The 14,582-nt window shown below is 40.4% G+C and overlaps 1 protein-coding gene across 5 annotated transcripts in view; it reads right to left on the minus strand.

Annotated features, from left to right (window-relative positions):
* Positions 1–8,828: 8,828 nt before the first annotated feature.
* Positions 8,829–14,582, minus strand: part of Utx (Utx histone demethylase) — a 102,297-nt gene continuing 96,543 nt past the window's right edge. For all 5 annotated transcript variants that reach the window (XM_076783615.1, XM_076783616.1, XM_076783617.1 and 2 more), the window contains 4 exons: positions 13,022–14,464; positions 12,682–12,937; positions 11,800–12,137; positions 8,829–11,433 (listed from right to left, as the gene is read on the minus strand). In XM_076783615.1, coding sequence (XP_076639730.1) covers positions 11,221–11,433; positions 11,800–12,137; positions 12,682–12,937; positions 13,022–14,464 — 2,250 coding nt within the window. In that variant the 3' untranslated portion in view covers positions 8,829–11,220. The remainder of the gene's footprint in view (positions 11,434–11,799; positions 12,138–12,681; positions 12,938–13,021; positions 14,465–14,582) is intronic.

Raw genomic sequence — 14,582 nt, forward strand, 5'->3', positions numbered from 1 at the left:
CTGATCTCTGTCAGCGTGTGCTTGTCTCTGCTGAACTTTCCTGGCCTCTGCCGAACGCTACTGACCACTGCAGGTATTTCTGATAATGTATAACGATTAATACTTACTACTGCATGCCCTTACAAGTCTCTGCTTGCCTTTGCAGGTTTCTGCTTGCCACTGCATGCCTTTGCTGGCCTCTGCTGGACTCTGCTGACCACCCTTCATGCTTCTGACATCGTATAACAATTACTACATGCTACTGTTCGTCCCTGCTGATCTCTGCTTGCCTCTGCATGCCTTTGCTCGTCTCTGCTGACCGCTGCTGACCACCTCTGATGCTTCTGACAACATATAACGCTTACTACTTGCTACTATTCGCCCCTGGTGATCTCTGCTGGCCTCTGCTGACCACCGCTTATATTTCTGGCAACGTACAACGATTACGACTGGCTACTGTTAGTCTCTCCCAGCCTCTGCTGACCGCTGCTGACCACTCCTGGCATTTCTGACAACGTATAACGATTACTACTGACGTCTGCCAGCCTCCGCTAGCCTCTACTGACCGCTGCTGACCACTCCTGTTACTTCTGACAACGTATAACGATTACGACTGGCTACTGTTAGCCTCTCCCAGCCTCTGCTGACCTCTGCTGACCACCCCTGATGCTTCTGGCAACGTATAACGATTACAACTTGCTACTACTTGCCCCTGCTAGTCTCTGCATGCCTCTGCATCCCTCTGTTGACCTCTGCTGGCCCCTGCTGACCACACTGACCTTTGTTAACAACTTCTAACATGTTGTACATGTATTAAAACTTTGTATAATGTAAATCTATGACAATAAATGATATAATTTCAAAGAATTCTATGTGTTCTCATCACTTTTACCTTTCTTTTCCTCTCCCCATTATTCCCTTAGTTATAAGAAACCGTTTCTCTACTTAAAACTGGAATTCCAAAGTGCCCGGAGCGTTTTCTGAAATGCCGGTGACCTTGACCCACTTTCGAAACTGGGTCAAGGCCAAATCCGGATTCTCAAAGCGCCCGGAATTTTTCTAAGATTTGATGGCCTTGACCCACTTTCGAAATTGGGTCAAGGCCATCCGGATTTCCAAGTTGGCCCGAAGATTTGTAAAATTTCGAATGGCCTTGACCCACTTTCGAAATTGGGTCAAGGCCATTCGAATTTTCGAAGCGGCCGAAAATTTTCTAAAGTTCGGATGGCCTTGACCCACTTTCGAAATTAGGTCAAGGCCATTCGGATTCTAGAAGCGGCCGAAAATTTTCTAAGATTCGAATGGCCTTGACCCACTTTCGAAACTGGGTCAAGGCCATTCGGATTCTAGAAGCGGCCGAAAATTTTCTAAAGTTCGGATGGCCTTGACCCACTTTCGAAATTGGGTCAAGGCCATTTGGATTTTCGAAGCGGCCCGAAGATTTCTAAAATTTCGAATGGCCTTGACCCACTTTCGAAATTGGGTCAAGGCCATTTGGATTTTCGAAGCGGCCCGAAGATTTCTAAAATTTCGAATGGCCTTGACCCACTTTCGAAATTGGGTCAAGGCCATTTGGATTTTCGAAGCGGCCGGAATTTTTCTAAGATTCGAATGGCCTTGACCCACTTTCGAAATTGGGTCAAGGCCATTTGGATTTTCGAAGCGGCCGGAATTTTTCTAAGATTCGAATGGCCTTGACCCACTTTCGAAACTGGGCCAAGGTCAAGGTCAAATTTGGATTTCCAAAGTTCCCGGAACATTTCTAAAATGCTGGTGAACTTGCGAAGAAGGTGGTACGCATCTTATAGGTAAGAGAATGATTTGGAGAGGAAAAGGACTGTAAAAAATGATGAGAACACATTGAATTCTTTGAAATTAATCATTTATTGTCATAGATTTACATTATACAAAACTTTAATACATATAAACATATTATATTATATTACATCATGTGACAAGTTGTCAGCAACGGTCAGCAGTGGTCAGCGATGGTCAGCTGACGTCGGGGGATGTTGGCAGAGGCCAGCTTAGGTCGGGAGATGCTGGTAGAGGTCAGCAGAGGGTGGCAGTAGCCAGTAGTAATCGTTGTACGTTGCCAGAAATATAAGCGGTGGTCAGCAGCGGTCAGCAGCGGTCAGCAGAGGCCAACGGAAGCCAGCAGAGGCAAGTAGAGTCCAGCAGGGGCAAGCAGTAGCAAGTTGTAATCGTTATACGTTGTCAGAAGTAACAGGAGTGGTCAGTAGCGGTCAGCAGAGTCCAGCGGAGGCAGGAAGAAGTCAGTAGTAATCGTTATACGTTGTCAGAAATATAAGCGGTGGTCAGCAGAGGCCAGCAAAGGCTGGGAGAGGTTGACAGTAACCATTGGTAATCGTTATACGTTGTCAGAAGTAACGGGAGTGGCCAGTAGCGGTCAGCAGAGGCCAGCGGAGGTCTGTAGGAAAATTCAAAAGTACATGTAGCCGCATCTTGTACCTCGTACTTTTTAATCGTATACTTCAGGTAAAAAGGGGCATAACTGTGTAAAACAGTTTTATGACATTACCTGCTAATTCAAGTTAGCCACCATTAGAGGCACGTAGAAACCAGCAGCGGTCAGCAGAGGCCAGCGGAGGCTGACAGAAGTCAGTGGTAATCGTTATACGTTGTCAGAAATATAAGCGGTGGTCAGCAGAGGCCAACAGAGGCTGGAAGAGGCTGGTAGACAGTCGCAATCGTTATACGTTGTCAGAAGTAACAGGAGTGGTCAGCAGCGGTCAACAGAGGCCAGTGGAGACCTGTTGACGGGAGGTCGGATATTAGTTGTTCAAGAGCGAGAAGGGAAGTGTGAGCCTTTCTCTCTCGACTCCGACGAGACGGTCCGAACTTACTTTGGGCAGCCTCGGTGAATCGAGAAAGAGGGCATATGTCATTTTGCCTTTGTCGACCCTCCGAGGTCTTTGCATAGATGCCAGATTCAACACCCGGTGCCCTACACACACATGGAAGATCAGAGTTGAAATTTATTATCATCGTCGTTGCACCTTTTACGCAGGATGTCCCAAAATGATTAATAAACAGTGTCCAAGGCTTCTTACTACATTATAATAACTACAGTAGTGTCGGCATAAGTGACTGCAGTCTTGTTTACTTAAATATCCGTCTAGTTTGCCCGTGATGCTCCCTGTGCATAAGTTAAAGAAAGTATGACCCATCGGTGGTACATGATTTGCACAGCCATCCACGGCAAAACGCCCAAGTTTGTCGCGGATAGTTCGTCATGTTCAACGCTAGATGGCGCTTATTTGCCGACCTAAAACCCCCTGGTGCTAAAACGCCCAAGTTTGTCGTGGAATAGTTCGTTATCTCCAACGTTAGATGGCGCTTATTTCCCGACCTCGGACCCTCTGGTGCTAAAACACCCAAGTTTGTCGAGAAATCCATCTAGCGTGGACGATACGAACTATTCCACGACAAACTTGGGCATTTTAGCACCAGGGGGTTCGAGGTCGGTAAATGAGCGCCATCTAGCGTTGAAGGTAACGAAATATTCCACGATAAACTTGGGCGTTTTATCACCAAGGGGTTCGAGGGCGAAGTCTCTTGACTGCCACGAGACGGTCCGAAATTACTTTGGGCACCTTCGGAGAATCGAGAAAGAGAGCATGCGTCAGTTTGCCTTTGTCGATCCTTCGAAACTTTACGAGCTCACATACGCGTGATCTGGCATAGGTGAGAAAGTGGAATGAGATGTCCCCGGTGCACCCGGGACTCCGTCTGGCATCTCTTGCGTTTGCCAGGTATAAAATAATTGTTAAACACAGTGCAGCATTTTGGGAAAAGTCAATTTAATTAATAATTGCAAGGGCAGCAGCGTTCGTGTTGATAATCATAATGTACAGCACAGTCGAGCTCTGTGTAACTGTATATTACATTGTTATGGTAAACACAATATATTTTAATTAACCGTAATAATAATCCATGATAATAATAGTCGTAATGATAATAATAAGGCTAGCTACAGCGTGATCTCCCGCTCGAAGAGACCACCCGATCCAACTGTACACTTTTACAACGTACTTCAATAATAATCTAATTACATTAATATAATTAGCGTAATCATTACAATCTGAACCTAACTCGAAGAATGTGTTGCAACACGTGGGAGGGATCGCACGCCTTGGTCTCTCGAGAAATCGATGACATATTTAAAATTCTATTAAATTAAATAGAATATTTTTCGTTCGTTTATTAAATTTAATAGAATTATATAAATTGCTGTTACGATTTAATAAAAATCACTATAAATATTCTATACATTTAAGGAAGATAGTCGACGCTTCGAAATCATTTTTCTCCCTCCAAATTCCGGTCTGATTCAGCGCCGAGGCAGCCAAGTATAAAGAGGTTAGAAACGACGTGCATCGATTTCTCGGGAGACCGAAGGGCGTCTCTTAAAAATTTTATTTTCCTTCCTTTCTTTTTCATTTACGATATAAAGGCACTGTACACGTAAACATACAATATATAGGAGGGCGCTATAGGCGGTCCAGATGTTCCTTTTTTTAAACGGTAAAACGTGCCCGTTGAAAAATATTATAATACGATCTTTTTTTGTTTGTTTCTTTCTTTCTTTAACCGTTAAGACGCTACACGCTTAAAATAGGGGAGCGGTTTCCTTCGATTCTAGCTGCATTGGTCAACGCTATTCTTTTCGACATTATATTATTTATATATATATAATATATATTTATACAGGGTGTTCGGCCACCCCTGGGAAAAATATTAATGAGGGATTCTAGAGCCTAAAATAAGACGAAAATCAAGAATACCAATTTGTTGATAGAGGCTTCGTTAAATAGTTATTAACGATTAAATTCAAAAGTTTCAAATCGTTCTGGAAAAAATATTTTCGGTTGCGGGGGTCAATTACAATCATTTTTAGTCATTACAGATATCTTCGAAATCCTATCCACTTTCGAGAAAAAAAATCGGGTAGGTGCTGAAATTCTTCGACGAAAAAAAAATTTTTCAAATCGTTTTAAAAAAATTATTTTCAGTTGCGGGGGGCAATTACAATCATTTTTGGTCATTACACATACCCCCAAAATCCTACGCAGTTTCGAGAAAAAAATTCCTTACCGAAAATCTAATTTGGCGCCTAAATTTTTCGACGAAAAAAAACATTTCAAATCGTTCTCGAAAAATTATTTTCGGTTGCGGAGGTCAATTACAATCATTTTTGGTGAATAGACATACCCTCGAAATCTTGTGCATTTTCGAGAAAAAAATTCAGAACTGGCTGAACTTTAAACGTTAATAACTTTTTAACGAAGCCTCCATCAACAAATTGGTATTCTTGATTTTCGTCGTATTTTGGCCTCTGGAATGCCTCATTAAAATTTTTTCCAAAGGTGGCCAAACACCCTGTATATATATATATTATTTACATATATATATATATAAATAAATATATATATATGTATATGTATATCTTAGACGTTAAGGAAAAATATAGATGACTATTATGTATATCGAATGTGCAGAACTCACGGTAACTATTTAGGAGGAAATAATTGGTCAATGCGATCAGAAGTTAAGAAAACGCTCCGGGTTAAAGGTGGGATCTATTTTATCACAATTTGGCAGTGAACGTTCTCACGTTTAAAATACAGTTTTACAAGTTTCCTTCTTTAAGAACTACATCGTGAATCTCTATCTCTTCCATGTGTTTCCCTCTTTTCTGCTATTGGCTCGCTACGTTTCGCTTTTTCTTCTTGTTACAGTTACAGACGTGAATTTGAAAATATTACTTCTTTCCTAGATTCTTTTGGTTACACAGAAAAAATAAATCTGTTCCATTTTCGTGTCTGTTCGTCAACTTCGACCGTCCGTTAAGTACAGAGTGTCTCGAGACGCGTGCTGTTTAAAATAACGATTGCGTTACTTATTTTACGCGACACTAGAAAGAGAGACAATTTTTTATTTTCCTTGAATATGTACTAGAGTTCCATTTCAACTTAAAAGTTGTACACGAGAAAGGATAACGTTGTCCTCGTAGCATTTTTATTCCGCCAAATTAGGTTAGACATTGTTTCAAACGGCACTCGTTTTGAGGCTCCCGGTATCGAACATAAACTTCTTCGTACATTGTTTAGCGAAAATATCTTCTTTAATTTTCATGTTTCTTTCCGTTGTATCTTTTCTTTTTCGAACTACGCAATTTCTTTATGAACGTTCCTTCGCAGAGCTCCAGAAAAGAGTTCAAAGAGAGGTTAGAATGGTCTTGACATCTTTCGCGGTAATCCTCTAGTATTTTGTGCGCAATACTAAATTGCATGACTTTATAAAACCAATGTGACGCTACTCCACGGATCGTCGGTATCAAAATACGAGACTCCTAAAGATCTGTGTATATACGTGCAAGATAAACGATCACGCGATCGTTACGAGATGCAATTACTATACAATCCTGTTGCTTGTTTTCCGATATTACAAAATGAAAATCGAATATTTACATCTACTTACATTTCGTTAAAATTAATGTATCCATCGTGTTTCGATACAGTTCCTTTCGGTTAAGTTCTTTCTGGGTTTTCCTTTGCTCAACCGAATCCGCGATTTTATCACCAAAGTAAAGTTTCATAGAAGTAAGAGAATGAAAGTTTTTATAATTTTAAGCTGGATTCAAATCGACCAATAAATGTAAAATCTCTACAGTCCGATAGTCTTAATTTAATCTACGCACGGTACTAGAGAAAGTTTACGTTAACTGGCCTATTCTTGCGAATAGTACGCTTTATATTCCTAACGTTTTTTTATGTTAATTCTTGTTCCTAACTTAAAACATAACACTTTTGCAGGCTGGTAGAAAAATCTGGTATATCGCTTTGCTTAGAAAAACTTACAGAGTTATTCCTGAACGAATGATTGTTTCTTTGTATTTCTTTATTCCCTAATGTTTTTCCATATTTTTAACGCGTAATTTTATCAATAACGTAATTGCTATCGAATTGTTCAAAGTTATATACTAGATTTTCAGATCATCCTGCAGAATATATACCTCTGCGAAATATGCTATCAGAGCAACATAAATAAAAGAAATTCAATTCCAAAGAAAACGATTCTTTTGTATTACGAATGTTTGCCTTTTACGTTTACAGATATTTACTCTCGCGTGGGTCTGTAAATATCCATCTACCAATTTACGATTTCATCAATAATTGTTTACGCGTTCAATTTTCAGTTAAATCGTGCACTTGTTCGACACGTACACGATTCGCGAGAACGAACATTTTTCTCAAATTACTACTTTAAGTGGCGATACGCGTCCAGTTTGCCTGTAAACGAAACGTTCCCATCGCTCGAAGAACCTCGAACGTCTTAGCAAATTAAAAGTAATCGCGAACAAACTTGGACTGGCAACGCCGCGAATTTTTACCGAACGAAACCAAACATCGGTTGTACAACGTAAGTATCGTTCCTGTATCGTGTCATTTTTAAAACGTTGCTTCTAACCCTTGGAACAATCGACAATGCGACAGTCTTTCGAGCGCGATCGAAATAGCGGCAAAGCACGGCGTATCAAGGCACAGCGTATTTCCATCCCCACTCTTGCATGCAGTCCGCTGATTGGCTGTCGCCGATCTTCGTCACCGTTCTCGACCAATACCTGTGAGCCAGCGAACTGCAACAGGAATGGGGATGCAACACTCTGTGCCTTCTCGTGGAAGGACATCTTTCCGAATGCGATGCTTCCATGAAACCATAACCAGGAATCGAACCAGGATTCGTTTTAGCTTTGTCGAGAAATTTCTTTGCGTTTAAAATCGAGATAAAATCAACTGATTGCTCAAAGCCTTTAATCTTTCAGTACGCGAAACGGAAAATGTTGGATTCGGTCGGATCTGAAAGTACCGTGGCCTCGAGAGCTGCCAGTTACTTTTACTCTTCTATAATTCTAACCTACGACATTGCGAATGTTCCTGATCGACGAGGAGGTTTAGCGGTGCACGATTGGACTACTCTCGTTTCGTTCGTATCAACTATCGAAGCTCTTGAGCCGTCTGTTCCGTTTTACTTCGCACTGTTACCTAATCTTATTCTTTACATTAAATATATTTATATATATATATATATATTTATAATTTATTAATCGTTAGTCGAAGTTGTCAAGTCAGTTCGAAATATCGGCAGAGTTCACGGTCGCTCTCTGCTGCCAATATAATCATATGCGTTGAGATCATTTGAGTGCATGGATTAAAATACTCTTTCGATGCGAGTTTCTGAACCCGCGGGGATCGCGTACAGTCGGAAGAAAAATCAACTGGCTCGATCAAGGCTACCATTACCATTGTCGGTCACGCGAAGTAATCACTTTTAACGTCTTACGAGGACAGTGGCCTTGAACGGCTAATTAATTTTGCGCCAACTTAGTTATCATCGTAGATCGTGCAATAACACGTTCCAGAAACTAGCATTATACACACACACACACCGGCCATTGCTGTTTATTGTGTAGAAATATATATATATATATATATATTTATATATTATATATATATATATGTATATATTGCAATTGAATGGCGCAACGTTGAAATCGATCGCGCGTATATAAAAGGAGAAATGCGGTTAATCGTTCGTCGTGAAACTAACTCGGCGGAACTAGCATTTCTAGGATTTTCAAAAATACATCGTTTTCCCGATGATATTTATTACCGACCTGTACGGACTATCTACTTCTGGTATTTTTTTTCTTAGTTTTCGTTCATTTTCTCCCTTTCTCTCTCTCTCTCTCACGCGTTTGCGAAAATACGTCTTTTCGGCAGAACAAGAATTGCATTTATTTATACACTCGCGGTAGGTTATGATTTGTGTTTTCTTTTTTTTTTTTTCTGGCACGTACATTTGGCGCTGCTAAACGCCAATGTGAATTGACGAGACTGAGTTGAAGGTACGTTTTATTTATTTGTTTCCATTTCCTCTGACTTACGATACGACTTACTTCCGCTGTTAGACGATTATACATCAGCGTTTCCCAATTTTTCATTCTCGATATATGTATAGATCGTTGATCCTGAATTTTCGTGCACCGCCGTTAAAATTAGTTAAAATTCATCTAAATATTCGACGATCGAATCAAGTTAAATAGTATATTAAAAGATTCGTTTTACACAATTCTTGTCTGTTATTTGCTAGGTAAATAAATCGAATAGATCAATAGTTTTCACACGATCGAAATTGATTGGAACGAATTGATTAGGAATTAATAAATATCTCTATCGTCTCATGATTGCTATGATAAAAAATAGTTCTACACACGATTTCAAAATTTCTGATACGTAAGTCTTCGCGTTTCTCTTTCCTCGTTTGCGATAAATTATCACGAAACCATAAATTGAGAAACGCCGAACTATAAGCTGTTTGCAGCACATGTCTCCCCCCTCCCCCCTTTTGCTTTACACACGAAAGTTATATCTTAGTAATTGCTATACAAACCATACGTTTTACTATACAAATATGTTAGAGCCGCAATGACACAATAATTGATTCATTCTGAAGGAAGATATTTGTCCGGAATGCCACTGTACTGTTTATATCCGTTTCCTTGTTCTGTTTTTTCTTTTTTTTTATGTTCGAAATGGTAGAAAAGCATAATGGTAATCATTCTAAAAAGACGTTAAGGAGGTATTGCTGTCTAGACTGTCAATTTGACGACCCTTTTTGTGATTTTTTTTTAATGATACGTAGGCTGTTTTGTACTGAGACTTTGTAGATGTATTTATTCATCTTATAAACATGTACATGAACTAGGGAGATAAATAAAGAAATGGCGACGCTTCAAGTTTCGAATTTCTATTTGTTAATCGTTCTTTTGTCTTTAGCGTATTAAAAAAAAAAAATAGTAAAACTCAATATTTTTTTAAATCTCTAGTTCCAGCGATAAAGGCATGTCTGCTGAATATTCTCTCCAAATTTGAAGTCAATCGGTCTGCTAGATCTTGAAATATCATGTAAGCCAGTTTAAATGCGTTTTTTTAAACAAGAAGCTATAACTCTCGCAATTTTTAATATTTTTTGATGAAAAAAATACTGTACATACCTATAAGACGAATAAATATATTTGCAAAATGTCACTGCAAAACAACCTACCTGTCGTTAAAAAAAAAAATCACAAAAAAAGGGCCGAAGAAATGGCAGCCTAGACAGCAATACTCCCTTAAGTTCGATATGAAAACACTGTGAATTTTTAGTCACTGGCAGTAAGACATTCGTGACCGTGCGAAATATCCTCGTGAATTTCATAAAAAATCAATAATCGTCTCGATCCGCTTGTTTACAAAAATGTACAAGTATGTTTGAGCAGCTTCGCGTTACTTTACAACCGTACTCTAATCCGTAATAATAGTTAACGACAGCTTAATCCTCTCTCATCGCTTTGGACTAAATGTAATCCTTTAACATATTCGTAATTGGCAGTGAATATTTCCGTGATTTTTTTTCGTACGCATTTCGTCTTCGTATCTCTTTTTTTTCTTTTTGGATTTTCTTTTTTCTTTTTTTTTCTTTTTGGATCGTGATTCATCGAAATTTAGAAACGCGCGATCAAATAAAACAATAACGAAGAAAATTTTCTATATTCGCGGTTGAACTTGCAACGAATATTAGATACGTTTAAATGCTCGTTTTGCAGTCCCTTGTCGTGGCACAAGACCGATAAGAAACGCGGGCAAGTTCGTCGATAACTTATGTCCAGCATATCGTCTTGTCGCAAATCTTTCGCACGGCGATGTCATCAAAGGATTACGTGTGATTACCGTGTAATTTACAAAACACAGTCTTTTCTCGTTTACGTTTTCTTTTTTTCTTAATTTTCAAACTTTCCATACCCAAGAGCTAGACCAATTCTTCACACGTATCGCGCAATTTTGAAATTAACTCGTGTATCGGTCGCTAATCTAAACCGATCTGTACAAACAGTGCTAACTAATTGTCAGGATGTCCAAGACTTTCGATTGCTCCAGTGACTATACCGAATATTGTGCGTGTCTTACAAAAATTAGCCATGGAAACGGTACAACGCATCGAATTTTTTTTCATTTCTTCCGCTTTGTTCCTCCCCGCCCTTCCCCTATTTTTTATAGTAGCTCTCAGGTACCTGAATAATGCTTATTGTAAAGTTCCTTTTCGAACACAGAAATTGAACTGCTCAAGTCACTGCAGAGTGCCCAAGAAGTCCAAATATCTGTGTTGCATGTAGCCTCAGGAGGACTGGCTGGATTGAGCCGACGAAGATGTGGTTAAAGACGTGTGTAAAGAAAAACCGTCATAGACGTCCATTAAATCGCGCATTCTGTATTCTTCTAGACAAACGAACCCTTCCAGGGATGGAGATTGTTTCCTTGCACAATCCATACAGTGCACTACGTGTCGTTTCTCTTGCTCTCTTATGAACAAGATGTTGAACACTTCAATCTGGAACAACATCAAGCAAAAGATCTTTACAGTCCTATAATCGTACTAGTTTAACTCTTTGGGGCACGGGATTAAAAGTGTCCCACCGTAATGTGTATTGCGACAAATTTAATTAAACTATTACTATTTTTGTATGTTTTTACATTATGTGGTACCTTCATTAACAAAAATATACCAATTTTGTCTAATTTGAAATGCAATAAAATTTCTATGCAACATGGGTCTATTTTATTATCTGAAATCCTATGCCGCGAAGATTTAATGTTAAGCTTTACTTTTATTTCAAAAGAAGTTACTTGTACTATAATAGTATTTTAATAATATTTATAATGTGTTATTTATAATTAATATTTATAAAGTGCTTACCTCACATTGCCCGCAGTAATGTGATGCTTCGTTCTTTCCTCGCCCATGAAACCGAACTTCTACGCCCTTACTTTTTACAAATTCTAATATTAAACAGCATTGTCTCATCGTTCTTAACAGACAATTTTTAATGAGCTCGAACAATCTCGGATCCGACACTTTAATATTTCGTGCTAAATTCCAGGATAAGTGTACCATCGGTACAATGGATTTGAACGACTGCAATTTGTTCCACTCGTAGCGTTCAATTGCCAATTGGTATTGACGAGCTGTCAAAGGACCCACATTCCATGCTATGTTATTACACCAACCAACGGCTTGCACCCAATGTACGCAACCTAACAGAAAATTTTACTTGTTTGAAATGCTTCACACCTTAGTCGATTTAGTTTTAGGTTGAAATATTTATAGAATGGAAGTGAATGAAATCGTTTACATGGTTTGTAGTTACTAGTTGTATGCAAGCATTATTTGATAGTAACTGGAAGTCAGTTGAACGTTTCATATAAGAAAACGAATCGAAAACGTAGAATAAAATTATTTCGTTTTGTGGGGTAAAACGATTTTAAACATTCGTCGAGTACATGTGTACTCGATTATCTCAACTCGTCGGATTTCGTTATACATTATTTATATTTTTGTTTGTATCAATTCAATTCGATAATCAATGACATGCAAAAGTACACTCGTCTTCGTATCGTTAATAGCTTAAAATTTGTTAAAACTGTTGTCCATTACATAAAGTGATTTTTATCGAGAACATGACCGCGTATAAAAAATTTTATTCTATATTTTTAATTAATTTTCTGTTATACAGAATAACTATTTTCTGTATAACAAATTAACATTGGATAATTTGTAATAATTTCTGATCTCACTCACCCGCATTGACCCAGACAAGATCGCCTGGCCTTTGAAGAAACCTGTACACTGGAATATTTTCCTCGTACAAATCTTCTAAAGATGGCCACCAACTACCATGTAGATAATTGATGTTATTCCGCTCGCAAAGTGTACAAATCACGCCCCAGTATGCGTCAGGTACTGCAAACCATTCGCAATCGCCGGGTCCAATGTTGATATTAATGGAACAAAAATTATTGTTCTCTTGGTGTCCAGGTGTTCTGCTACCAGGCACCTGTAAATAAAGGTATAAAAAATGCACACTAAGAAGAAGTCCTTATCGCGCCCTGATCGGTCGTACTACAATCACTACACGTACCTTCATGTATAACTGAACGGTATTCATGCCTAAAATAACGTGGCCAACGTGACTGAGCATATTTCCAGCCGACACAACTCTGGTGAACGCTGGCAATTTCATTAACTCTTGGAGCTGCGGTTTCCATTTCCTCTCGTCCGATAAATCTACATTGGTCCCAAATCGCAACATCTTCGAGCCCGGTCGCCCCGCCAATCCAAACGCGTTCTTTTTCCTCCTAACAGCACCAGTGCTATCCTTAGAATCCGAATCAGATAAATTCGAGGTGTGTATACCTTGAGCCTTCTCTCTTTCTTCCTTCAAGCTTTCCTGAAAGCTCGAGGCCTGGTACTGCGCGTACTTCGCGATGGTCGTGTGACTTCTGTGACTGATGCAGCCCCAAACCTTTCTGCCCATCACGGGGTCCCAGTTCTCGTCGCTGGTTTGCTGCATCTGCGTTCTGACCTCGATACCGTGATCGGGATTGGCCTCCACCAGCGTTTTCGTCGAGAAAAGGCCGAGGTCTAGCTTCAGCGCGGCTGCCAGGCCACGTATCACAGCTATCGGGTGTTTCAAACAGAACTCTTGCAACTGTGGACTAAACGCGTCTTTCTTGTTCTCTAGGTAAACGCTGGGCGTCGGTGGTAAAAGTTGTTCCTTGGTTAGCCTTTGGCTGGGCGCGTCGGGCGGTGCCGGGGGAGGCGAACGATCGCTGAGTATGGAACAGTTCGGTACGCCTTTCAGTCCCTGACCCTTGCACGCCTCGATTAAATTTTTAGAATCCATTTCTATACTGAGCTCTTGCTCCGGCTGCGACTCGCATAAGCTTTCCAATTTGAGGACCGGCTCGACACGAGCGGATGGCTCAGATTTATTTGTACTCGACGTCGCCTCGCATTTCACCGTCTCCACTGTCGTGGTAGGCGTCTTCGCGTTCCTCTTCTCGTACGTTTCGAGTTTCGACGTAGACGACGGTTGGCTGTCGTCCACCTTCTCTAGTTTCACCTCTTTGATCTTTTCGTTGCTTTCTTCTAAGTTCGACGGCGAGAACGGACCCGAGCTCAGGGTGCCATTGTTGATGATGCTCGGCGCCTCTTCTTTCACGTCCAGATCCTCGGAGCCAAAGTGCTTCAACAGGTCCTCCGCCAACGATGTCGCGATATCCTTCTGCGACAACAGTGCCTGCAGTTCTTGATCCGTCACCCCCAGATCCTTGTTCCCCGCGGAACCCTCCGGATAGTTGCTCGTCGTCGACGATATCTGAGTGTAACCCTGGGCGGAGTACTGATTAGGCTGGTATTGGTTGTACTGGCCGGACGTCAGCTGCCTCTGCGGAAAACTCGAGTCGGAAGCGGACTTGTAAGGCATTCCTGGCGTCTGACTGTTCCCGGTCGCCGCTGTGTTGTAGCCGACGTTGGAATCGGAGAATCCTGTTTGCAACGCGACGGTTCCACCTTGCTGCAACTATGCCAAACGGGATGAGCGTGAAAGGTGGCGTTTATTGTGAAAGTGGAGCAGGTATATTTTTGATAAAGAAACGAAGCCGGTTGCAAATCGACGCTTAAACGAACGTTGACATTGT

Source organism: Colletes latitarsis, chromosome 2 (genome assembly GCF_051014445.1).
Source record: "Colletes latitarsis isolate SP2378_abdomen chromosome 2, iyColLati1, whole genome shotgun sequence".
NCBI lineage: Eukaryota > Metazoa > Arthropoda > Insecta > Hymenoptera > Colletidae > Colletes > Colletes latitarsis.